This window comes from Heterodontus francisci, chromosome 19, assembly GCF_036365525.1.
Source record: "Heterodontus francisci isolate sHetFra1 chromosome 19, sHetFra1.hap1, whole genome shotgun sequence".
In the NCBI taxonomy this organism is placed as follows: Eukaryota; Metazoa; Chordata; class Chondrichthyes; order Heterodontiformes; family Heterodontidae; genus Heterodontus; species Heterodontus francisci.
In genome coordinates this window covers 10,739,937-10,766,052 of record NC_090389.1, presented here as the reverse complement: position 1 = coordinate 10,766,052, position 26,116 = coordinate 10,739,937, and the positions used below count along the sequence as shown (strand labels likewise).

The following is a 26,116-nucleotide window of genomic DNA, read 5'->3' as shown; positions in this document are numbered from 1 at the left end:
GTGGGTATCAACAGATAAGGAACAAATACAGGTAAATAGCAATGAGGTACAGATCTAACTGCATGACATAACAGGCTCAATGGGTAGAATAGCCAACTCCAGTTTGTATGTAGCTTATTAAACCATGTCCTCACTAAGCCCTATTAACAACCTATTACCCCCAATTTTAAATCTCTAACTATTCAAGGGTATTTGACATTGTGGAAGGATAGGAAGAAAGGAAAAGGAGGTGGGGTAGCTCTGTTAATTCTGTGCTGTAACAATCCTGTGATTCTGTGAGATATTTCAAACTCTCAACAAAGATATATTCCATTGAGAAAGAAAGACTATGAGGAGACTGCATCATCTGTGGCTCACTAAGGAAGTTAAGGATGGTATCAAATTGAAAGGAAAGGCATAGAATGCTGCAAAGATTAGTTGGTAGGCCAGAAGATTGTAAACATTTTAAAAACCAGCAGAGGATGATGAAAAAATTAAGTGGGAAAATTAAGAGTAAGAGAGTATGCTAGTCCAACAACAAAGGAGACACTGCTAGACCTGGTTCTAGGAAATGAAGTGGGCCAAGTTGATCAAGTATCAATAGGAGAGAGTTTAGGGGATAGTGATCATTGTATCATAAGGTTTAGGTGACTATGTAAAAGGACAAATTGCAATCCAGGGTAAGAATAATTACCTGGGGGAAGGCCAACTTCAGTGGGGTAAGAATGGAGCCGGGGTGAATAAAATGGAGTCAAAAATTGGTAGGAAAACCGGTAGGTGACATTTAGAAATCCAAAGAGAAAGGCCAAGGCATCGGAACAGTATAGCATTGTGGGTAATGACGAGCAGAATGGGACAGGAAGGTACAGAGTTTAACAAAAATTGTAGATCAGCAAATAAGGTCATTGAAGGGATTAGAAGCAAAAAAAAAAGGTTCTTTTTCTGAATGTGCGAAGCATCTGCAATAAGATAGATGAACTAGTGGCACAAAGAGAGGTATATGATTTAGATCTAATTGCCATTACAGAGATATGGTTACTTGGTGATTAATGTTGGGAAACAAATATTCCATGGTACACAATATTTCAGAAAGACAGACATAATAGCAAAGGAGGAGGGGCAGTACTGATGGTAAAAGAGGATATAAGGGGCATTAGTGCAAAAGGATCTGGTCTCAGAAGATCATGAAGTAGAATCAGTATGGGTGGAAATAAGGAATAGCAAGAATCAGAAAACACTGGTGGCAGTAGTTTATCGGCCCCCTAACAGTAGTTATACCATTGGACAGAGCATGAAACAAGAAATTATTGGAACTTGTAACAAAGGCAATGTAATAATTGTGGGGGAATTTAATCTTCATATAGGCTGGGACAATGACATTGGCAGGAGTGGTCTAGAAGATGAGTTTGTAGAATGATTTTGGGGCAGCTTCTTGGAGCAATACGTTGTGGAACCAACTAGGGATAATGCTATCTTAGATCTAGTATTGTGTAATGAAGCAGGGTTAATTAGTAATGTCATAGTAAAAGATCCACTGGGAAACTGTGATCATAATAGCATTGCATTTCATGTTAAATTTGCAAGTGACATATAATAATCACAAACAAGAATCTTAAACTTAAAGCCAATTACGTACGCATGAGGGGAGAATTGGCTAAGGTAAATTGGGTAAATACACTTTCAGGTACAGTGGTAAATGAACAGTTAGAAACCTTTAAAGAAACAATTCAAAAAGTTCAACAAAAATACATTCCTTTGAAAAACAAAAACTCAGCAAGAAAGACCCATCTGTGGCTCACATAGGAAGTTCAGGATACTATTAAATTAAAAGAAAAGGCTTCCAATGTTGCAAACAAGAGCAGAAAATCTGAAGATTGGGCGTGTTTTAGAAACCAGCAAAGGGCCACCAAAACGTTGATAAAAAAGAAAAAATAGAATATAAAAGAGTAAACTAGCCAGTAATTAAAAGCAGATAGCAAGAGCTTTTACAGGTATATCAAAAGGAAGACAGTAGCTAAAGTAAACGTTGGTCCTTTGGAAGCAGAGGCAGGAGAAATTATCATGGGAAATGAGGAAATGGCAGAGGCATTAGTCATAGTCATTGTCATAGAGATACAGCACTGAAACAGGCCCTTTGGCCCACCGAGTCTGTGCCGACCAACAACGACCCATTTATACTAACCCTACAGTAATCCCATATTCCCCACCATTCTCGTACCACCTACCTACACTGGGGGCAACTTACAATGGCCAATTTACCTATCAACCTGCAAGTCTTCGGCTGTGGGAGGAAACCGGGGCACCCGGCGAAAACCCACGCGGTCACAGGGTGAACTTGCAAACTCCGCACAGGCAGTACCCAGAATCGAACCCGGGTCACTGGAGCTGTGAGGCTGCGGTGCTAACCACTGCGCCACCCGCATTGAACAAATATTTTGTGTCACAGTAGAAGACACAAGTTCCATACCAAAAATAGACAGTAACTTAGGGGCTAAAAGAGTGAGGAAAGTAAGGAAATTCATATCAGCAGAGAAAGAGTATTGGAAAAACCTAAGGGACTAAAATCTGACAAATCTCCAAGACTTGATGGCCTACATCCTAGGGCTCTACAACAGATAGCTGCAGATATAGTGGGTGTGCTAGCTATGATTTTCCAAAATTCCTTAGACTTGGGAACGATCCCATCAAATTGGAAGTTGGCAAAAGTGAAAAAAGAAACGACAGGCCAGTTAGCCTAACATCAGTCTTTGGGAAAAATGCTGGAATTTATTATTAAGGAAGTCTTAACAATGCACTTAGAAAAGCACAGTATGATTAGAACAAGTCAACATGGTTTTACTAAAGGGAAATTCTGTTTGATAAATTTATTAAGAGTTTTTTGAGGATGTAACTAGTAAGGTGGATTTCCAAAAGGCATTCGATAAGGTGCCACACAAACGGTTAATTGGCAAGATAAGGGCTCCTGGAGTTGGGGGGTAATATATTAGCATGGATAGATGATTGGTTAACATACAGGAAGCAACAAATAGGCATAAATGGGGCATTTTCAAGTTGGCAGGCAGTAAATAGTGGAGTGCCACAAGGATCAGTACTGGGGCCTCAGCTATTTATAATCTATATTAACGACTTAGATGAAGAGACAGAGAGTAATGTATCTGAGTTTGCTGATTTTACAAAGGTAGGTGGAAAGGTCAGCTGTGGGGAGGACATAGAGAGACTGCAAAGAGATATAGAGAGGTTAAGTGAATGGGCAACAAGATGGCAGATGGAGTATAATGTAGGAAAGTGTGATGTTATGCACTTTGGTTGTAAGAATAGAAAAGCAGAATATTTTTTAAAAGGTGTGCAATTTGCAAGTGTGAATGTTCAAAGAGACTTGAGTATGCTTATACAAGGAACACAAAGTTAACATGTAGGTACAGCAGGCAATTAGGAAGGCAAATGGGCATGTTGGTCTTTATTGCAAGGGAATTGGAGTACAGGAATAAGGAAGTATTGCTACAATTGTACAGGGTTTTGGTGAGACCACATCTGGAGTGCCGTGTGCAGTTTTGGTCTCCACATTTAAGAAAGGATATACTTGCATTGGAGGCGGTGCAGCGAAGGTTCACTAGATTGGTCCCTGGAATGAGGAAGTTTTCTTATGATAAGAGGCTAAGTAAATTGGGCCTGTATTCTCTGGAGTTCAGAAGAATGAGGGGTTATCTCATAAGATTCTAAAGGGACTGGATAGGGTAGACACAGATTCTTTCCACTAGTAGGGGCACAGTCTCAGGATAAGGAACCTATCATTTAGGTCTGAGATGAGGAGAAATTTAAGTCAAAGGGTTGTGAATCTTTGGAATTCTCTACCCCAGAGGGTTGTGGATGCTCCATCGTTGAATACATTTAAAGCTGGGATAGACAGATTTTTGGTCGCTCAGGAAATCAAGGGATAGAGAGAGCGGGCAGGAAAGTGGAGTTGAATCCTAAGGTCAGCCATGATTGTTTGAATGACAGAGTAGGTAAAGGTGTGCAAAGGAAACCCGACCCCAGTCCAAATGCCGGACCCGGAAGCCCAACATGACCCGGCCCAAACCCGACACGTGTTGTCAGATCCCGTCGGGGTCGGGCCGGGTAGCAGGCCTTTACATCAGTACATGGGTAAGGGCCTGCTACCCAACCCGACCGCGACTGCTCCTGACGACATGTGTCGGGTTCGGGCCGGGTCAGGTCGGACTCCCGGGTCCGGCATTCGGGTTCCATCGGGTTTCCTTTGTACACCTTTAGGAGCAGGCCCAATGGGCCATACGGTCTATACCTGCTTCTAGTTCCTGTGTTCTTGTGTTCAGAGGGTCACTATTCTCTGGAATTCTATTCTCCAGAGAGCAGTGGAGGCTGGGTCATTGAGTATACTCAAGGCAGAGTTAGATATATTTCTGATCTACAAGAGAGTCAAGGGTTATGGGGGGACAGGCAGGAAAGTGGAGTTTAGGCCACAATCAGATCAGCCATGCAGGCTCGAGAGGCCAAATGTCACACACCGACTCCTATTTAGTATGTTATGTCCTCAAATCACTCAATGGCCTGGCTCATTCTGAACTCTCAAACTCTTCCAGCCCTGTGTCCGAATGCCCTCTGTTTCTGCAACCCCAACTTCCGGTGCATCTTTATTCGTCCATTCCAACTTCAGTCACAGGGCATTCCAGATACTTGTCCCTAAGCTAAGGAATTCGCCCTGAAACACTGCACCTCAATAGCTTTTGCCCTTACTTCAAAACTCTCCTCAAAAGCTACCTCTTCAACCAGAATAAGGAGGAGAACGACCATGAGAAAGTGCGTTTCTGGATTCAGATAGGGAGTCAGAAGTGAAGCTCAAACATCTCGCACTGCATCACAAGCAGAAATTATGCAGTGTTCCTCATTCTGTTAGTATTTACAGCAGGTACGCTACTGATTCAGGTTCACTTGAGATGGTAAATCTGAGCGTCAGGATCAGCTGAATTACAGAATTATGTTTGGAACTGGTGTCAACATTAAATGAGTTATGAACAATGAATGCAAATTGCTAATTTAATCAAGTGGCATTGAGTCATGCAGGAAGACAGACAGTGGGCAGAGAGCTCCACACAGGAATAAAGACAGTGACCAGCGAGCCCCGAGCAGGAAAGAGAGTGGGCAGCGAGCTTCCACAGGAAAACAGGCAATGGGCAGCCAGCTCCACGCAGGAGAACAGACAGTGGGCAGCGAGCTCCACGCAGGAGGACAGACAGTGGGCAGAGAGCTCCACGCAGGAGGACAGACAGTGGGCAGAGAGCTCCACGCAGGAGGACAGACAGTGAGCAGAGAGCTCCACGCAGGAGAACAGACAGTGAGCAGAGAGCTCCACGCAGGAGAACAGACAGTGAGCAGAGAGCTCCACGCAGGAGAACAGACAGTGAGCAGAGAGCTCCACGCAGGAGAACAGACAGTGAGCAGAGAGCTCCACGCAGGAGAACAGACAGTGAGCAGAGAGCTCCACGCAGGAGAACAGACAGTGAGCAGAGAGCTCCACGCAGGAGAACAGACAGTGAGCAGAGAGCTCCACGCAGGAGAACAGACAGTGAGCAGAGAGCTCCACGCAGGAAAACAGACAGTGAGCAGAGAGCTCCACGCAGGAGAACAGACAGTGAGCAGAGAGCTCCACGCAGGAGAACAGACAGTGAGCAGAGAGCTCCACGCAGGAGAACAGACAGTGAGCAGAGAGCTCCACGCAGGAGAACAGACAGTGAGCAGAGAGCTCCACGCAGGAGAACAGACAGTGAGCAGAGAGCTCCACGCAGGAGAACAGACAGTGAGCAGAGAGCTCCACGCAGGAGAACAGACAGTGAGCAGAGAGCTCCACGCAGGAGAACAGACAGTGAGCAGAGAGCTCCACGCAGGAGAACAGACAGTGAGCAGAGAGCTCCACGCAGGAGAACAGACAGTGAGCAGAGAGCTCCACGCAGGAGAACAGACAGTGAGCAGAGAGCTCCACGCAGGAGAACAGACAGTGAGCAGAGAGCTCCACGCAGGAGAACAGACAGTGAGCAGAGAGCTCCACGCAGGAGAACAGACAGTGAGCAGAGAGCTCCACGCAGGAGAACAGACAGTGAGCAGAGAGCTCCACGCAGGAGAACAGACAGTGAGCAGAGAGCTCCACGCAGGAGAACAGACAGTGAGCAGAGAGCTCCACGCAGGAGAACAGACAGTGAGCAGAGAGCTCCACGCAGGAGAACAGACAGTGAGCAGAGAGCTCCACGCAGGAGAACAGACAGTGAGCAGAGAGCTCCACGCAGGAGAACAGACAGTGAGCAGAGAGCTCCACGCAGGAGAACAGACAGTGAGCAGAGAGCTCCACGCAGGAGAACAGACAGTGAGCAGAGAGCTCCACGCAGGAGAACAGACAGTGAGCAGAGAGCTCCACGCAGGAGAACAGACAGTGAGCAGAGAGCTCCACGCAGGAGAACAGACAGTGAGCAGAGAGCTCCACGCAGGAGAACAGACAGTGAGCAGAGAGCTCCACGCAGGAGAACAGACAGTGAGCAGAGAGCTCCACGCAGGAGAACAGACAGTGAGCAGAGAGCTCCACGCAGGAGAACAGACAGTGAGCAGAGAGCTCCACGCAGGAGAACAGACAGTGAGCAGAGAGCTCCACGCAGGAGAACAGACAGTGAGCAGAGAGCTCCACGCAGGAGAACAGACAGTGAGCAGAGAGCTCCACGCAGGAGAACAGACAGTGAGCAGAGAGCTCCACGCAGGAAAACAGACAGTGAGCAGAGAGCTCCACGCAGGAGAACAGACAGTGAGCAGAGAGCTCCACGCAGGAGAACAGACAGTGAGCAGAGAGCTCCACGCAGGAGAACAGACAGTGAGCAGAGAGCTCCACGCAGGAGAACAGACAGCGGGCAGAGAGCTCCACGCAGGAGAACAGACACCGGGCAGAGAGCTCCACGCAGGAGAACAGACACCGGGCAGAGAGCTCCATGCAGGAGAACAGACAGCGGGCAGAGAGCTCCACGCAGGAAAAAACAGACAGCGGGCACTGAGTTGCAGTTTGATCTTCAGGTAGTAAGCCTGTATAAAAAGAGCACAGACAGCAGACTAGAGTTAAGTGAATCAATGGGGAGGTCATCAGAAACCACAAGAGCAAACCTCAACAGTCAGCAGTGCCATGGATTAAATTATTGCTGTGCCAAACAATCTGTCCTCTACACACACTACACCCTGCATGCACCAGTTAGCTACCATGACTAGCCGCTACAGTTACATCGTTTATTTTCATCCAAGGAGTGTGTATTGAGGCTATTCCTGAAGATTGCATGTTCCCTCGTAGCAATTATTACTCACCGATCCCTTATCTTTGTTGTTGAGAAACAACTTCAGGATCTGAACCTGTAGCTCTTCCACAACTGCAAAACAAAATCATTATATATCATCAGTGGACATTCTGTACTGCCTCATCCCATCAGGATGTGTCAGAGCACAGTCATAGCAGCTGTTCATTCACAGTCATAATATTTCTCATCATTAGCAATTATAAACATTACATTTCCATCAAAAACAAGACTACAGTTCTGCTGTTGGAACTGTCCAGTCTAACATCAAGTAATACAGAAGCGAAACTCCAACTTTTGATTCAAAGTAAACACTTCAGCCAGGGCAACAAGTGGGACAAGGATACTTGAGTATGTAGCGGACTGGAATAGACCACTGCAGTGTGGCATGGACATAATGGGCCATAGGAAGGAAAGCAATAGTGTCCTGCCAAGAATGAGGCTCATTAATTTTGTCATGAACATTGATTTTAAACTGTTGCTGAAGCAAGAAAATGACTTGTTAATCTGATCAGCTGTGGTTGGAAAAGACATAGGCATATTAACAGACAGTGCCTGGAAGGACAAAAGACCATTCCCTGACACATTCAACCCACAACAGCCCTTGGGATTGTGTGTAAGAGGAGCACTCCAGAGACTGCTAATGTGATACAATCCAGGACTGGTTAGACCAGCTGGTCACATGACTAACTGGCTGCTCCAGGGGTTTTTTGAACTGGCCACTGAGTTTGAAGTAAAAGACTCTTTGCTCCTGAACTGAGAGGATCTCTACTGTCTGCTCCCATCTCTTTCTCACAAATCTCTGAATCCACTAAAGACACATGAACCCCAAGACAGAAAGTCTCCTACAACGAACAAGGTTTAAGAATAATACTGGGCCCCAGTGAAAAGTAAGAACTACTACAATCAAGGACTCTACAGTGAGCTCAAAGAACCGTAACAAAAATTCTTCAGATATTGCCTCAAACTTTTCCACTTTATTTTTCTTCTGCTCTTTTCTGTCTCTATTTGCATGTATCGCATATGCATGTTAGCATGGGTGTGTCATGTATCCGTAGGTGTCGACTGAATTAGAGTTTAAGTTTAATAAATTTCAACTTTTCTTCTTTAAACCTAAGAAAACCTGTTTGTGTTGGTTTCTTTGCCTTAAAATTGGAAAGCTGTGAACAAGGATTCAACAAGGAGGAGCTAAAAATACAGTATGTTTAAAATTAAACCCTTTCATGGTAAGACCAGATGAAGGATGAGAGGGATGCCTAGACCGCTTTCTCACCTGGTCGTAACAGTAGCCATAGCAGATTTAATATTTAGGGGAATAGACAGGCCTTTCTGCAGTTGCAGACGTGACTCCAGGATGGTATGCCACCTCTCTGGTGCCAGGGTCCAGGATATCAGTGAGCTGCTGCAGAACATTCTGAGGGGGGAGGGTGAACAGCCAGAGGTGGTGGTTCATATTGGTACCATGGACATAGGTAGAAAGAGCAGCGAGGTCCCGCAGGCAGATTTCAGGAAGCTAGGAAAGAAATGAAAAAGTAGGACCTCAAAAGGTAGTAATCTCCAAATTAATCCTGTTACCACACAGTGCAGAGTTCAGAATAGGAGGATAGTGCAGCTGAGTGCGTAGCTGGAAAGATGTTTTAGGAGGGAGGGCATTAGATTCCTGGAGCAATGGGACCAGTTTTGGGAGAGATGGGACCTGCACAACTTAGGCGGGTTGAACCCCAACAGGCCAGGACCAATATTGTGGTAGGGAGGTTTACTAGTGCTGCTGGTGGGAGTTTAAACTAGTTTGGCAGGGCCTGGGAACCTGAGTACAGATTCAGAAACAAGTGAAGCAAAGCTGGAAATAGAAGGCAGAAAATTAGTTAGCATGTATGGAAGGTTGAGGAAACAAAGGCTAGAAAGTAGACACCAAAGGAGCTGTTCAGTGACTAGCAGTATATACTTCACTGTAAGGAGTCTAGTGAATAAGGCAGATGAGCTGAGGGCACAGCTAGACACTTGGAATTATGATATCATGGCCATTACTGAAAGGAATGGCTTAAAGGAGGGCAGGAATGGCAGTTTAACATTCCTGGTTAAAGGGTTTTCAGAAGAAAGAGAGGACGATAAAAAAAAGGAGAGGGTCACACTATTGGTTAAACAAACAAATACAGTGCGAGGAGGGATGATATGTTAGAAGGAGCATCAAATGAAGACATATGGATTAAACTAAGGAACAAAGAGGGGCAATCGCACTGCTGGGAGCATACTATAGACCACCAAACAGTCAGAGGGAGTTAGAAGAGTAAATTTGTAGGTAAATTGCTGAGAAGTGCAAAAACAATTGGGCAGTAATAGCAGGAATTTCAACTACTCAAATATTAATTGGGATAAATTCAGTGTAAAAGGTGTAGAGGGCACATAATTCTTAAAATACCTTCAGGGGAACTTTCTTAGCCAGTACATAGCAAGCCGAAGAAGAGAAGGGGCATATCTGGACTTAGTTTTAGGAAATGAAGCCAGGCAGGTGAAAGGAGTATCAGTGGGAGAGCATTTTAGTGGGAGAGCATTTTAGTGGCAGTGATCATAACTCAGTTAGTTTAGTTTAGTTTAGAGATGCAGCACTGAAACAGGCCCTTCGGCCCACCGAGTCTGTGCCGACCATCAACCACCCATTTATACTAATCCTACACTAATCCCATATTCCTATCATATCCCCACCTGTCCCTATATATTTCCCTACCACCTACCTATACGAGGGGCAATTTATAATGGCCAATTAACCTATCAACCTGCAAGTCTTTGGCATGTGGGAGGAAACCGGAGCACCCGGAGGAAACCCACGCAGACACAGGGAGAACTTGCAAACTCCGCACAGGCAGTACCCAGAATCGAACCCGGGTCCCTGGAGCTGTGAGGCTGCGGTGCTAACCACTGCGCCACTGTGCCGCCCAGTTAGATTTAGAATAGTTATGGAAAAGGATAAAGATCGCCCAAGAGCAAAAGTTTTAATTTGGGGAAAGGCCAATTATACTAAGCTATGTGATTTGGTAAAGGTGGACTGGAAACAGCTACTGGAAGGTAAATCAGTAGCAGAGCAGTGGGAGCATTTTAGTGGGAGAGCATTTTAGTGGCAGTGACCTGCTCTTTGTTTTCTCAATGAAATTGATCCGGATGAAACTGACGAGAACAGCTGCCGATACTTTAATCTCCGATCCTGCTGTCTTCACAGTCCAGAGTGTCTGCAGCCACGGCATGCGGTAAGTCCATTGAGGTGAAGAAGGAGCTGCGGGACCCGAGAGAAGTCCTGTGAAAAGGTGCCCCGAACACCCAAAACATCCACGAGCGGCCCCCCCGGCCGCAACTTCAAAGCGCCCGCGGGAGATGGCTCGGAGAGCATCTGCAGCGCACTGTCGGCAATGCTGCATGCCTTTATTTAAACCACTGCAAAAAAAAAAAACCCTTAGCAAATGTAACCACCTCTAAGTCTGCCAAATGATGCTTCACCTCCCGAAGGACGTGGATGAGCTTTCCGGACTTCGATGTTGGGCACTGAGGAAATGGCTTATTACCTGCACCAGATTCCACCCCCCCTCCCCCCCCCTTTACCCCCCTTCCACCCCCCCCCCTTCCCTGCTCCACCCTCTCAGCTCACCCCCTCACAACCCCGTCCCAGCCCGCCCCCCCCTCGCACCATCTTCACCCCGCACCCCCTTCCCCTGCACCACCCCCCACCCCCTCCCTCTACCCCTCCCCCTTGCATCCCCTCCTCCCACCGGCACCATCCTACACCTGTGTAGGGGCCCCAACAACCCCACTGCCTTGTGGGCGTCTCGGGAGAGACCAAGGCTAAGGGAGTAAACCCTAACAGAAAATCCGGAGCGGAACCCCGTAGGCGGTCATGTGTCACCTTTGGCATGTTTCCGGCAGTTCCTGCAGCCATACTGGTGCCAAACGTCGTGTCCTGCACTCCTTTGGACCCCACCAGAAAGGCCGAGAGGGGGGTTTTGACGACTGGGCAACTCTCAACCTCCATAAATTTGCCCAGGCATGCGCCATGGAGAGGTCACTCCATAGTTGCCTCACAGCGACTGAATCAACACGGAAGGCAGCAGTTACGGGTTATAAGTCCAGATAAATTGGCGTAGAAACTGGGCGCCACGGGTTGCCTTTGTCGGTGGGAGAGGTCATTGCACCTCACTGGACAGCTACCGCCCGCCTCAAACCGGGCAGCCCCCGGTCAATAAGGTTCTGTCCCGCCACAGTCTGCCTGCTTCAATGGGTGCTTGGAGCTCAGGGTCATTGCCCGAAAGGTGGACTGATACACCGCACCAAACAACATGAAAAAAGGAAAGAAGGTACCAGCCCTTCGCTTTGCAAGCTGGAACGTCAGAACTATGTGTCCTGGCCTGTCGGAAGACCTTACACAAATCAACGATTCTCGGAAGACCGCCATCATTAACAACGAGCTCAGTAGATTCAATGTGGACATTGCAGCACTTCAGGAGACTCGCCTCCCCGCGAGTGGCTCTCTAGCAGAGCAAGACTACACCTTCTTCTGGCAGGGCAGGGATCCTGAAGAACCAAGACAGCATGGAGTGGGCTTCGCCATCAGAAACTCCTTGCTCAGCATGATAGAGCCTCCCTCAAATGGCTCGGAACGCATACTGTCCATCCGACTGCTCACCACCTCTGGTCCAGTACACCTACTCAGCATCTATGCTCCAACACTCTGCTCCGCACCTGAAGCTAAAGACCAGTTCTATGAACAACTCCATAACATCATTAGCAGCATCCCCAACACCGAACACCTATTCCTGCTGGGGGACTTTAATGCCAGGGTTGGGGCCGACCATGACTCATGGCCCTCCTGCCTTGGGCGCTATGGCGTTGGAAGGATGAATGAGAACGGGCAGAGACTGCTTGAGTTGTGTACCTATCATAACCTCTGCATCACCAACTCGTTCTTTCACACTAAACCCTGTCACCAGGTTTCATGGAGGCACCCAAGATCACGTCGTTGGCACCAGCTAGACCTCATTGTCACAAGGCGAGCCGCCTTAAACAGTGTTCAAATCACACGCAGCTTCCACAGTGCGGACTGCGACACCGACCACTCCCTGGTGTGCAGCAAGGTTAGACTCAGACCAAAGAAGTTGCATCATTCCAAGCAGAAGGGCCACCCGCGCATCAACACGAGCAGAATTTCTCACCCACAGCTGTTACAAAACTTTCTAAATTCACTTGTAACAGCCCTTCAAAACACTCCCACAGGGGATGCTGAGACCAAGTGGGCCCACATCAGAGACGCCATCTATGAGTCAGCTTTGACCACCTACGGCAAAAGTGCGAAGAGAAATGCAGACTGGTTTCAATCTCATAATGAAGAGCTGGAACCTGTCATAGCCGCTAAGCGCATTGCACTTTTGAACTACAAGAAAGCCCCCAGCGATTTAACATCCGCAGCACTTAAAGCAGCCAGAAGTACTGCACAAAGAACAGCTAGGCGTTGCGCAAACGACTACTGGCAACACCTATGCAGTCATATTCAGCTGGCCTCAGACACCGGAAACATCAGAGGAATGTATGATGGCATGAAGAGAGCTCTTGGGCCAACCATCAAGAAGATCACCCCCCTCAAATCTAAATCGGGGGACATAATCACTGACCAACGCAAACAGATGGACCGCTGGGTTGAGCACTACCTAGAACTGTACTCCAGGGAGAATGCTGTCACTGAGACTGCCCTCAATGCAGCCCAGCCTCTACCAGTCATGGATGAGCTGGACATACAGCCAACCAAATCGGAACTCAGTGATGCCATTGATTCCCGAGCCAGCGGAAAAGCCCCTGGGAAGGACAGCATTACCCCTGAAATAATCAAGAGTGCCAAGCCTGCTATACTCTCAGCACTACATGAACTGCTATGCCTGTGCTGGGACGAGGGAGCAGTACCCCAGGACATGCGCGATGCCAACATCATCACCCTCTATAAAAACAAAGGTGACCGCGGTGACTGCAACAACTACCGTGGAATCTCCCTGCTCAGCATAGTGGGGAAAGTCTTTGCTCGAGTCGCTCTGAACAGGCTCCAGAAGCTGGCCGAGCGCGTCTACCCTGAGGCACAGTGTGGCTTTCGTGCAGAGAGATCGACTATTGACATGCTGTTCTCCCTTCGTCAGATACAGGAGAAATGCCGTGAACAACAGATGCCCCTCTACATTGCTTTCATTGATCTCACCAAAGCCTTTGACCTCGTCAGCAGACGTGGTCTCTTCAGACTACTAGAAAAGATCGGATGTCCACCAAAGCTACTAAGTATCATCACCTCATTCCATGACAATATGAAAGGCACAATTCAACATGGTGGCTCCTCATCAGAGCCCTTTCCTATCCTGAGTGGTGTGAAACAGGGCTGTGTTCTCGCACCCACACTTTTTGGGATTTTCTTCTCCCTGCTGCTTTCACATGCGTTCAAATCCTCTGAAGAAGGAATTTTCCTCCACACAAGATCAGGGGGCAGGTTGTTCAACCTTGCCCGTCTAAGAGCGAAGTCCAAAGTACGGAAAGTCCTCATCAGAGAACTCCTCTTTGCTGACGATGCTGCTTTAACATCTCACACTGAAGAATGCCTGCAGAGTCTCATCGACAGGTTTGCGTCTGCCTGCAATGAATTTGGCCTAACCATCAGCCTCAAGAAAACAAACATCATGGGGCAGGATGTCAGAAATGCTCCATCCATCAATATTGGCGACCACGCTCTGGAAGTGGTTCAAGAGTTCACCTACCTAGGCTCAACTATCACCAGTAACCTGTCTCTAGATGCAGAAATCAACAAGCGCATGGGTAAGGCTTCCACTGCTATGTCCAGACTGGCCAAGAGAGTGTGGGAAAATGGCGCACTGACACGGAACACAAAAGTCCGAGTGTATCAGGCCTGTGTCCTCAGTACCTTGCTCTACGGCAGCGAGGCCTGGACAACGTATGCCAGCCAAGAGCGACGTCTCAATTCATTCCATCTTCGCTGCCTTCGGAGAATACTTGGCATCAGGTGGCAGGACTATATCTCCAACACAGAAGTCCTTGAAGCGGCCAACACCCCCAGCTTATACACACTACTGAGTCAGCGGCGCTTGAGATGGCTTGGCCATGTGAGCCGCATGGAAGATGGCAGGATCCCCAAAGACACATTGTACAGCGAGCTCGCCACTGGTATCAGACCCACCGGCCGTCCATGTCTCCGTTATAAAGACGTCTGCAAACGCGACATGAAATCGTGTGACATTGATCACAAGTCGTGGGAGTCAGTTGCCAGCATTCGCCAGAGCTGGCGGGCAGCCATAAAGACAGGGCTAAATTGTGGCGAGTCGAAGAGACTTAGTAGTTGGCAGGAAAAAAGACAGAGGCGCAAGGGGAGAGCCAACTGTGCAACAGCCCCAACAAACAAATTTCTCTGCAGCACCTGTGGAAGAGCCTGTCACTCCAGAATTGGCCTTTATAGCCACTCCAGGCGCTGCTTCACAAACCACTGACCACCTCCAGGCGCGTATCCATTGTCTCTCGAGATAAGGAGGCCCAAAAGAAGATCATAACTCAGTTAGATTTAGAATAGATATGGAAAAGGATAAAGATCGCCCAAGAGCAAAAGTTTTAATTTGGGGAAAGGCCAATTTTACTAAGCTATGTGATTTGGTAAAGGTGGACTGGAAACAGCTACTGGAAGGTAAATCAGTAGCAGAGCAGTGGGAGGCATTCAAGGAGGAGCTGAAGAAGATTCAGAACCAATACGTTCCCACAAAGAAAAAGGGCGGAACTTCCAAATCTAGACTCCCCTGCATATCGAAGAGCATACAGAGTAGGATAAGGCAAAAAAAAGAAAGCTCATGTCAGATGCCAAAAGCTCAACACACCAGAAAGCCTAAAGAAGTGCAGGGGTGAAATTAAAAAGGAAATTAGGAAAGCAGAGAGAAAATATGAAAAAATACTGGCAGGTAAAATCAACAAAAAACCAAAGACTTTTTATGAATACATAAAGAGAAAGAGGATAACTAAGGACAGAGTAGGGCCAATTAGAGACCCACAAGATAACGTGCATTTAGAGGTGGAAGACATGAGCTTAATAAGTACATTGCAACTGTTTTCACAAAAGAGAGGATCGAAGCAAACACTGTGGGTAAGGAGAAGTGTGAAATATTGGATGGGATAAATATAGTGAATGAGGAAATATTAAGATATTTAGCATCCTTGAGATTGGATAAATAAGCAGGCCCAAAGAAATGTGGAAAATTGCCCAGGTATGTCCTATTCACAAAAAAACATGACAAATCCAAACCAGACAATTATCGACCCAACAGCCTTCTCTCAATCAGCAGCAAAGTGATGGAAGCTGTCGACAGTGCTTTCAAGCGGCACTTACACAACAATAACCTCCTCACTGATACACAGTTTGGGATCCCACTTGGCTCCTGACCTCATTACAGGTTTGGTCCAAATATGGACAAAAGAGCTGAACTCGAGGGGAGGTGAGAGTGATGGCCCTTGACAACAAGGCAGTATTTCACCGAGTGTGGCATCAAGGAGGCTTGGCAAAACTGAAGTCAATGGGAATCAGCTGAAAACTCTCCACTGGTTGGAGTCATACCTAGCACAAAGGAAGATGGTTGTGGTTGTTGAAGGCCAATCATCTCAGACCCAGGAAATAGGTCCAGGAGCTCCTCAGGATGGGTAACGGCATGGGCAATAAAGGCTGGTCTAGTCAGAGACGCCCACATCCCATGAATGAATAAGAAAAAAAGGATAGTGTCCTAGGCCCAACCATCTTCAGCTGCTCATCAATGACCTTCCCTCCATCAGAAGATGTTCGCTGATGATTGCACAATGTTCAGCACCGTTTGCAACTCTTCAGATACTGAAGCATTTCGTGTCCATATGCACCGAGACCTGGACAACATTCAGGCTTGAGCTGATAAGTGGAAACTAATATTCAGGCCACACAAGCACCAGATAATGACCATCACCAACCATCTCCCCTGACATTCAATGACATTACCATCACAGATTCCCTCATTATGAACACCTTAGGGGTTACCACTGACCAGAAATTGAACTGGATCGAACATATTAGTACTGTGGCTACAAGAGAAGGTCAGAGGCTGGGAATTTTGAGGCACGTAACCTATCTCCTAACTCTCCAAAGCCTGTCCAAAGCATAAGTGAGGAGTGTGATGGAATACTCTCCACTTGCCTGGATGAGTGTGGCTGCAAGAACATTCAAGAAGTTCGACACTATCCAGGACAAAGCAGTATGCTTGATCCCCCATCCACCAACTTAAACATTCACTCCCTCTACCACCGATGCATGGTGGTAGCTGTGTGTACCATATACAAGATACTGCAGCAACTTGCCAAGGCCCCTTCGACAGCACCTTCCAAAGCCGCAACCTCTACCACCTAGAAGGACAAGGGCAGCTCACACATGAGAACACTACCGCCTGCAAGTTCCCTTCCAAGCCATGCACCATCCTGACTTGGAATTATATCGCCACTCCTTCACTGTCACTGGGTCAAAATCCTGGATCTCCCTTCCTAATGGCACTGTAGGAGTACCTGCACCAGATGCACTGCAGCGATTCAAGGTGGCAGCTCATCACCACCATCTTCTCGAGCAATTAGGGATGGGAAATAAATGCTGGCCTTGCCAATAATGCTCACATGCCATGAAAGTTTAAAAACCATCCTAGGCTGTTAAGGGAAATAAGAAAATAGCAGAATCTCTGACCATAATTTTCCAATCCTCTATAGAATCATAGAAAAATGACAGCACAGAAGGAGGCCATTCAGCCTGTCATGTCTGTGCCAGCTGAAAAACAAAAAAAACTAGCAGCCCAATCTATTCCCACCTTCCAGCACCTGGTCGCTCGCCTTGCCGATTACAGCACTTCAGGTACATGTCCAGCTACCTTTTAAAAGAATTGAGGGTTTCTGCCTCCACCACCATTCCTGGCAGTGAATTCCAGACACCTACCACCCTCTGGGTGAAAAAGTTATTCCTCATGTCTCCTCTAATCCTTCTACCAATCACCTTAAATCTGTGCCCCCGATAATTGACCTCTCAGCTAGGGGAAACAGGTCCTCCCTGTCTACTCTATCGAGGCCCCTCATAATTTTGCACACTTCAATTAAGTCACCCCTCAGCCTCCTCTGCTCTAAGGAAAACAACCCAAGTCTATCCAATCTTTCCTCACAGCTGCAACTTTCGAGCCCTGGCAACATTCTTGTAAATCTCCTCTGTACTCTCTCCAGAGCAATTATGTCCTTTCTGTAATGTGGTGACCAGAACTGTATACAATACTCCAACTGTGGCCTAACCAGCATTTTATACAGTTCCAGCATTACATCCCTGCTTTTGAATTCTATACCTCGGCGAATAAAGGAAAGCATTCCACATGCCTTCTTCACCACTCTATCTACCTGTCCTGCCACCTTCAGAGACCTGTGGACATGCACTCCAAAGTCTCGCACTTCCTCTACCCCTCTCAATATCCTCCTGCTTTTTGTGTATTCCCTTGCTTTATTTGCCCTCCCCAAATGCATTACCTCACACTTTTCTGGACTGAATTCCATTTGCCACTTTTCCAACCACTCAACCAACCAAAGATATCTTTCTGGAGTCTACAGCTATCCTCTTCACTATCAACTACACGGACAATTTTTGTGCCATCATCAAATTTCCCAATCATGCCTCCCACATTTAAGTCCAAATCATTAATATACACCACAAACAGCAAGGGACCCAACACTGAGCCCTGTGGAATGCCACTGCAAACAGCTTTCCATTCACAAAAACATCTGTCGACTACTACCCTTTGTTTACTGTCACTGAGCGAATTCTGGATCCAACCTACCACATTCTACTCTTACCCATGGGCTTTCATTTTACTGACCAGTCTGCCTTATGAAAGTCCATGTAGACCACATCCACTGCACTACCCTCATCAATCCTTCTTGTTACTTCCTCAAAAAACTCAATTAAGTTAGTAAGACATGACCTTCCCTTAACAAATCCATGCTGACTATCCCTAATTAATCCCTGCCTTTCTAAGTGGCAGTTTATCCTGTCTTTCAGAATAAATTCTAACAATTTACCCACCACCGGGGTCAGACTGACCAGCCTGTAATTATTTGGTCTATCCCTCGCACCCTTTTTAAACAATGGTACAACACGTCTCGGGAGAGACCAAAGCTAAGGGAGCAAACCCTAACAGAAAATCCGGAGCAGAACCCCGTAGGCGGTCATGTGTCACCTTTGGCATGTTTCCGGCAGTTCCTGCAGCCATACTGGTGCCAAACGTCGTGCTCTGCACTCCTTCGAACCCCACCAGAAAGGCCGAGAGGGGGGTTTTGATGCTTGGGCAACTCTCAACCTCCATACATTCGCCCAGGCATGCACCATGGAGAGGTCACTCCATAGTCGCCTCACAACGACTGTCTCCACAAACCACTGACCACCTCCAGGCACTTAGCCATTGTCTCTCGAGATAAGGAGGCCAAAGAAGAAGAACAACGTTCGCAGACCTCTAATCCTCTGGTAGCTCTCCTGTATCTAATGAGGATTTGATGATGATCCTCTGTGCATCCGCTATTTCCTCCCTGGCTTCCTTTAACAACCTGGGATGTAATCCATCCGGCCCTGGCAATTTATCCACTTTCAAGGATGTCAGACCCTCTAGCACTTGCTCTCTCATTATGCTATCGTATCTAATATTTCACACTCCTCTTCTTTAACTGCAATGTCTACATCAACCCTCTCTTTTCTGAAGACAGAGAACAAAAACTCATTAAGATCCCTGCCCACATCCTCTGCATCCACGCATAAGTGCCCTTGTACATCTCTGACAGACCCTACCCTTTCCTTAGTTATCCTCTTGCTCTTAACGTACTGATAAAACATCTTTGGGTTTTCCTTGATTTTACCTGCCAATAATTTTTCATGTCCTCTCTTTGCTTTTCTCATTTCCTTTTTCACTTCACCCCTGCACTTTCTATACTCCCCTAGGCTTTCTAAAGTATTAAGATTTTTGCGATCGTCATAAGCTTTCTTTTTCTACTTTAACTTACCCTGTAAGCTTCTAGATAACCGGGGGCTCTAGATTTGGTAGTACCATCCTTTGTCTTTGTGGGAACATGCCTTCACTGTGCCTGTAGTATCTCACTTTTGAATGCCTCCACTGGTTCGCCACTGATTTTCCTTCAAGTAGCTGTATCCAGTCCACTTTCGCCAGGTCACCTCTCAGTTTTTTTAAATTTGCCTTCCCCCAATTTAGAACTTTTACTCCTGTTTTATCTTTATCCTTTTCCATGATTATGCCAAAACCTACTATATTATGGTCACTAACTCCAAAACGGTCACCCACTGTTACAGGTGCAGTGCCAGAGAGCTGAAGAATAGCTAATGTTGTACTATTGTTGAAAAAGGGAGGAAGGGACACCTGAGTAATTACAGGCCAGTCAGTGTAACCTCAGTAGTGGGTGAATTATTGGAAAAAATTCTTACAGTATAAATAGTCATTTAGAAAGACACAGATTAATCAAGGGCAGTCAGCATGGATTTATTAAAGAAGGGTCTGTCTAACTAACTTGAATGAATTTTTTGAGGAGTTAACAAGAGGGTTAATGAAGGTAACATGTTTGGTATAGTCTACATGATGTTTAGCAAGGCTTTTGATAAGACTCCACATGACTGGTCAGAAAGTTTTAAAAAATCATGGGATTCAAGGGAAAGTGGCAGGTCAGATCCAAAATTGGCTCAGTGGCAAGAAGCGAAGAGTAACGGCTGAGAAGTGTTTTTGTGACTGGAAGGCTGTTTCCAGGGGGTTTCAGAGGACTCTGCCCTGGGCCCCTAGCTTTCCTGCCACATATCAATGATTTAGACTTAAACGTACGGAGCATGATTAAGTAGTTTGCAGGTGATATGAAAATTGGTCATTTGGTTGATAGCGAGGAAGAAAGCTGTAGACTGCAGGAATATATCAATGGACTGGTCACGTGGGCTGAAAAATGGCAAATGGGATTTAATCCTGAAAAGTGTGAGGTAATGCATTTGGGAGGGCAAACAAGGCAATATAATACACAAGGAATGATAGGATTCTGAGAAGTGTTGAGGAACAAAGACACCTTGGACTGCTTCTCCACAGATTCCTGAAGGTAACACGACAGGTAGATAGGTGGTCAAGAAGGCAAAAGGGATAATTTCCGTCATTAGCCTAGACCGAGCATATAAGAGCAGGAGGGTTATGCGAGAACTATATAAATCACTACTTACAGCGGAACTAGGTACCATGTACAATTTTGGTCACCATGTTACAGAAAGGATGTGATCGTGTGGAACCTGAGGTGAGCCACCCTCAGACAAGGGGTGTGGGTTTGCCTGGTCAGTATATTTCCCGCACTAACTGTTCCTTAGGAATGTGTCATGTCTGGGTGATGAGATAAGAAGAGTGTTGTTGAAGCATAATGTCTCTTTCTGTTATTGCGCTGTACCAGCTGCAAGGCCAATGGTGAGATAGATATGTAAACGAAGGATTGAAAATTACTGTATCTTATTCGTTTAGAGCAAAAACTGAATGGTAGTATTATTGGTGCTTTAGAATGCAAATTAAGGATTGAACTATTGTTGTAAGATTATTGGTTGCAGAATAGTATAATTGCCATTGTTTTACTGAAATTCTTCAGAACATCGCACTGAGTCTCAATGTGAGCTCTACTGTGTTTGTTCTCCTTGTGCACAAGTTAATAAAAGTCGGTTGCGAGTACTCCCCGTGCCAAGTCTGATTATTTTACTACAGTTTCTTTGACAATCGCACTGGAGAGACTACAGAGGAAATTATCAAGGACACTGCCAGGCATGGAGACATTTTAGCTACGTGGAAAGATTGGATAGGCTGGGTTGTTTTCTTTGAAAGAGGAGGCTGAGGAGAGATTAAATTGAGGCGTATAAAATTACAAAGAGCCCAGATAGAATTGATTCGCAGACGGGTCCATAACCAGGGGTCATGGATTTAAAGAAATGAGCAGAAGGATTAGAGGGCAGTTCAGAATAATATTCTTTACCCAGAGATTGGTGGGGGTCTGGAACTCTCTGCCTGAAAGAGTATAGTAACACTACCTCAGTAATAATCTATGCCCACGGAACCCTACCTCGATAAAAATCCATGCCTGTAGAACCCTAGCTCAGGAATAATCCATGCCCGTGGAATCCTACCTTAGCAATAATCAGTGCTCGTGGAACCCTACTTTAGCAATAATCCAAGCCCATGGAACCCAACCTTCATAATAATCCATGCTCTCAGAACCCGACCTCAGTAATAATCCATGCTCATGGAACCCTACCTCAGCAATAATCCATGCCTGTGGAACCCTACCTCGATAATAATCAGTTCCTGTGGAACCCTACCTTAACAATAATTGGTGCCCATGGAACCCTACCTCAGCAATATTCCATGCCTGGGGAACCCTACCTCAGCAATAAACCATGGCCATGGAATCCTACCTCAGTAATAATCAGTGCCCGTAGAACCCTACCTCAGCAATAATCCGAGCCCGTGGAACCCAACGTTAGTAATTAATCCATGTCTGTGGAACCTTGCTTTAGTAATATTTAGTTCCTGTAGAACCCTACCTTTGCAATAATTGGTGCCCATGGAACCTGAAACACAGTAATAATCAGTGCCAGTGGAACCCTACCTCAGTAATAATCTGAGCCCATGGAACACAACCTTAGTAATAATCCATGCTCTCAAAACTCAACCTCAGTAATAATCTATGCTTCTGGAACCCTACCTTAGCAATAAACAGTGCCTGTGGAACTCTACCTCAGCAATAATTCATGCCCGTGGAACCCTACTTTAGCAATAATCAGTTCCCGTGGAACTCGACCTTAACAATATTTGGTGCCAGTGGAACCCTAACTCAGGAATAATCAGTGCCCGTGGAACCCCACCTTAGCAATAATCAGAACCCGTGGAACCCCACCTTTGTAATAATTAGAGCCCGTGGAACCCCACCTTAGCAATAATCAGAGCCCGTGGAACCCCACCTTAGCAATAATCAGAGCCCGTGGAACCCCACCTTAGCAATAATCAGAGCCCGTGGAACCCCACCTTAGCAATAATCAGTGCCCGTGGAACCCCACCTCAGCAATAATCAGTGCCCGTGGAACCCCACCTCAGCAATAATTAGAGCTCGTGGAACCCCACCTTAGCAATAATCAGAGCCCGTGGAACCCCACATTAGCAATAATCAGTGCCAGTGGAACCCCACCTTAGCAATAATCAGTGCCCGTGGAACCCCACCTTAGCAATAATCAGTGCCCGTGGAACCCCACCTTAGCAATAATCAGAGCCCGTGGAACCCCACCTTAGCAATAATCAGTGCCTGTGGAACCCCACCTTAGCAATAATCAGTGCCCATGAAACCCGACCTCAGTAATAATCAGTGCCAGCGGAACCCTACCTCAGTAGTAATCAGTGCCCATGATCTGTGCCTCAGCAATGTTTAGAGAGATACAGCACTGAAACAGGCCCTTCGGCCCACCGAGTCTGTGCTGACCATCAACCACCCATTTATACTAATCCTACACTAATCCCATATTCTTACCACATTCCCACCTGTCCCTATATTTCCCTACCACCTACCTATACTAGGGGCAATTTATAATGGCCAATTTACCTACCAACCTGCAAGTCTTTGGCTTGTGGGAAGAAACCGGAGCACCCGGAGAAAACCCACGCAGACACAGGGAGAACTTGCAAACTCCACACAGGCAGTACCCAGAATTGAACCCGGGTCGCTGGAGCTGTGAGGCTGCAGTGCTAACCACTGCGCCGCCATCAGCGAGGAAAAAGGGAGAAAATGTAGCAGTAACACTTGGAGTCCAGAGTGTCTGCAGCCACGGCATGCGGTAAGTCCATTGAGGTGAAGAAGGAGCTGCGGGACCCGAGAGAAGTCCTGTGAAAAGGTGCCCCGAACACCCAAAACATCCACGAACGGCCCCCCCGGCCGCAACTTCAAAGCGCCCGCGGGAGATGGCTCGGAGAGCATCTGCAGCGCACTGTCGGCAATGCTGCATGCCTTTATTTAAACCACTGCAGAAAAAAAACCCTTAGCAAATGTAATCACCTCTAAGTCTGCCAAATGATGCTTCACCTCCCGAAGGACGTGGATGAGCTTTCCGGACGTCGATGGTGGGCACTGAGGAAATGGCTTATTACCTGCACCAGATTCCACCCCCCCCCCCCCCCCTCCCACCCCCGTCCCCTTCCCTGCTCCACCCTCTCAGCTCACCCCCTCACAACCCCGTCCCAGCCCGCCCCCCCCTCGCACCATCTTCACCCCGCACCCCCTTCCCCTGCACCCCCCCCCCCCACCCCCTCCCTCTACCCCTCCCCCTTGCATCCCCTCCTCCCACCGGCACCATCCTACACCTGTGTAGGGGCCCCAACAACCCCACTGCCTTGTGGGCGTCTCGGGAGAGACCAAGGCTAAGGGAGTAAACCCTAACAGAAAATCCGGAGCGGAACCCCGTAGGCGGTCATGTGTCACCTTTGGCATGTTTCCGGCAGTTCCTGCAGCCATACTGGTGCCAAACGTCGTGTCCTGCACTCCTTTGGACCCCACCAGAAAGGCCGAGAGGGGGGTTTTGACGACTGGGCAACTCTCAACCTCCATAAATTTGCCCAGGCATGCGCCATGGAGAGGTCACTCCATAGTTGCCTCACAGCGACTAAAACACCACTGACCACCTCCAGGCGCGTATCCATTGTCTCTCGAGATAAGGAGGCCCAAAAGAAAAAAGAACACTTGGAGTGCAAGTTCTCTATCCTTTATCAAGGATAGTATTTTAGCCCACTTTTCTCTCCCATATTTTTATTTACACAGATTCTGAGCCAGCCATTATTTTCCTCCAACTTATGCCCTGCCTTTTCCATTCCCTACATTGTGTTATGATCCTGTAGTTTTTTTTTTCCAGGAAGAATGCGGTATGCCTTTAAGGCTGGAAAAGCAGTACTGTTTTAAGGCAACAAGCTCCAGAGACTGAGTCAAAGAATGCATTCTTGCTGCCCCGGGATACAGCCACTCCGAGACTGCGATTCAAAGAGTACATTTTGGTTGCCCGGAATACAGCCACTCAGAGACTGAGGATCGAGAGATACATTGTTGCCGATTGGCATTTGAAACTAGTTGAAAAACTGTCAGCCAGCATATACTGAAGGAAAAGAGAGCACTTTCAGTTTATTTAAACCCTATTTATTATACCCTCAGAATTCTGATGTCAAGCCAGATTAATTGCTTAAAAGAAAATAACCAATTCCCTTAACTACTGAACTGTAATTGTTGAAATTCATTGCTCGAAAAGAAGAGCATATATTCAACTGCTGAACTAGACCATGGACTGTTCTACTGTTGAAGAACCTTTTTTTTCCATCGGACGGCTGTGAGGACTTCATGCAACCTTGGACTGTGCCACATTGGAAGATTTCACTTCAGCAGGAGCGTAAATATGCAAGGACACTAATTTTTTCTATTTTAAATGTTGTTTATATCTTAGTAGTGTTTAAGAATTTAGTTTTTCTAATTAAACAGTTAATTTGTTGAGCTAAGAACACCTGGTTTGGTTAATTTCATTCGGGGGTCGATAGATGGTACAATTTGGTTAGGTCTTTCTTTAATTTGCAAAGTTTAAAAATGATATGTTAGGCGATCTGTGGAGGGACAGGACCGAATCAACAGTCTGTTTCTCCCACCACAATCAGAATCATATAGTTGATTGGGGGCTTTGACTTGAGCGGTTGGTCGTAACAGTGTTATTTATCAGTCTACTCCTACAGCCCCCATTCCCCGGTGGTTTCTCTACCTGAACCCCTTCCCCAACCCCTCCAACTAAATTGGTTAGTCACAGATGTTTGAAACCAGGGCTGGAATATGTCAAACTAGTTCATTGCTTTCAATATGACAGCAAAATGCATTACAACTTGCTAAATTCTTGTTGCCCGAACCTTGCAGTAAGTGCTCAAATTGTTTTTTGGTCCCAAAGCTGGGAGAGGGGACAAAAACATATGGCTGTGGGGGTGAAGAAAGATTTTTTGCACTTTCAGCAGGCAATGGCAGGAAGATAAGAAATGCTGGAATCACTCAGCAGGTCTGGCAGCATCTGTGGAAAGAGAAGCAGAGTTAACGTTTCGGGTCAGTGACCCTTCTTCGGAACTGTCTGTGGAAAGAGAAGCAGAGTTAACGTTTCGGGTCAGTGACCCGAAACGTTAACTCTGCTTCTCTTTCCACAGATGCTGCCAGACCTGCTGAGTGATTCCAGCATTTCTTGTTTTTGTTTCAGATTTCCAGCATCCGCAGTATTTTGCTTTTATTATAATGGCAGGAAGATAGTCAGCACTATGAATTTCACGACAGTCTAACAAATCAAAATTTAATGATGATTTGACTGCCTGTTTGCTTGAAGCAGCTGATTCAGTACTTGCTACCCGACAGGATTTTAATCGTTTATAATGAAGATGATAATTTATGCAAATAGTGTTCAGCAAATCAGGGTTCTGTTGGTAGCAATTAGCAGTTACCATGGAGAGAGCTGAAATCTACATTTGTGCATAATCCCAATGCTGTTTTATAAAACGCATTCTATAATCTATCAACCGGATGTGAGAGACTGGGTTCTTAAAGTATTCTATGTTCTTGATGTCGTTACTGACCCTCAGTGCCCCAAACCAAAATGAGGTAAATGTCAGTTCTCACTCCTGATCACTGTTCAAGTT

The 26,116-nt window shown here is 46.5% G+C and overlaps 1 protein-coding gene across 4 annotated transcripts in view; it reads right to left on the bottom strand.

Moving 5' to 3' along the window:
* LOC137379949 (E3 ubiquitin-protein ligase RNF123) overlaps window positions 1-26,116 on the bottom strand; it is a 536,536-nt gene that overhangs the window by 424,346 nt on the left and 86,074 nt on the right. For all 4 annotated transcript variants that reach the window (XM_068051365.1, XM_068051363.1, XM_068051364.1 and 1 more), the window contains one exon: window positions 7,327-7,388. In XM_068051365.1, the coding sequence (XP_067907466.1) occupies window positions 7,327-7,388 (62 nt within the window). The remainder of the gene's footprint in view (window positions 1-7,326; window positions 7,389-26,116) is intronic.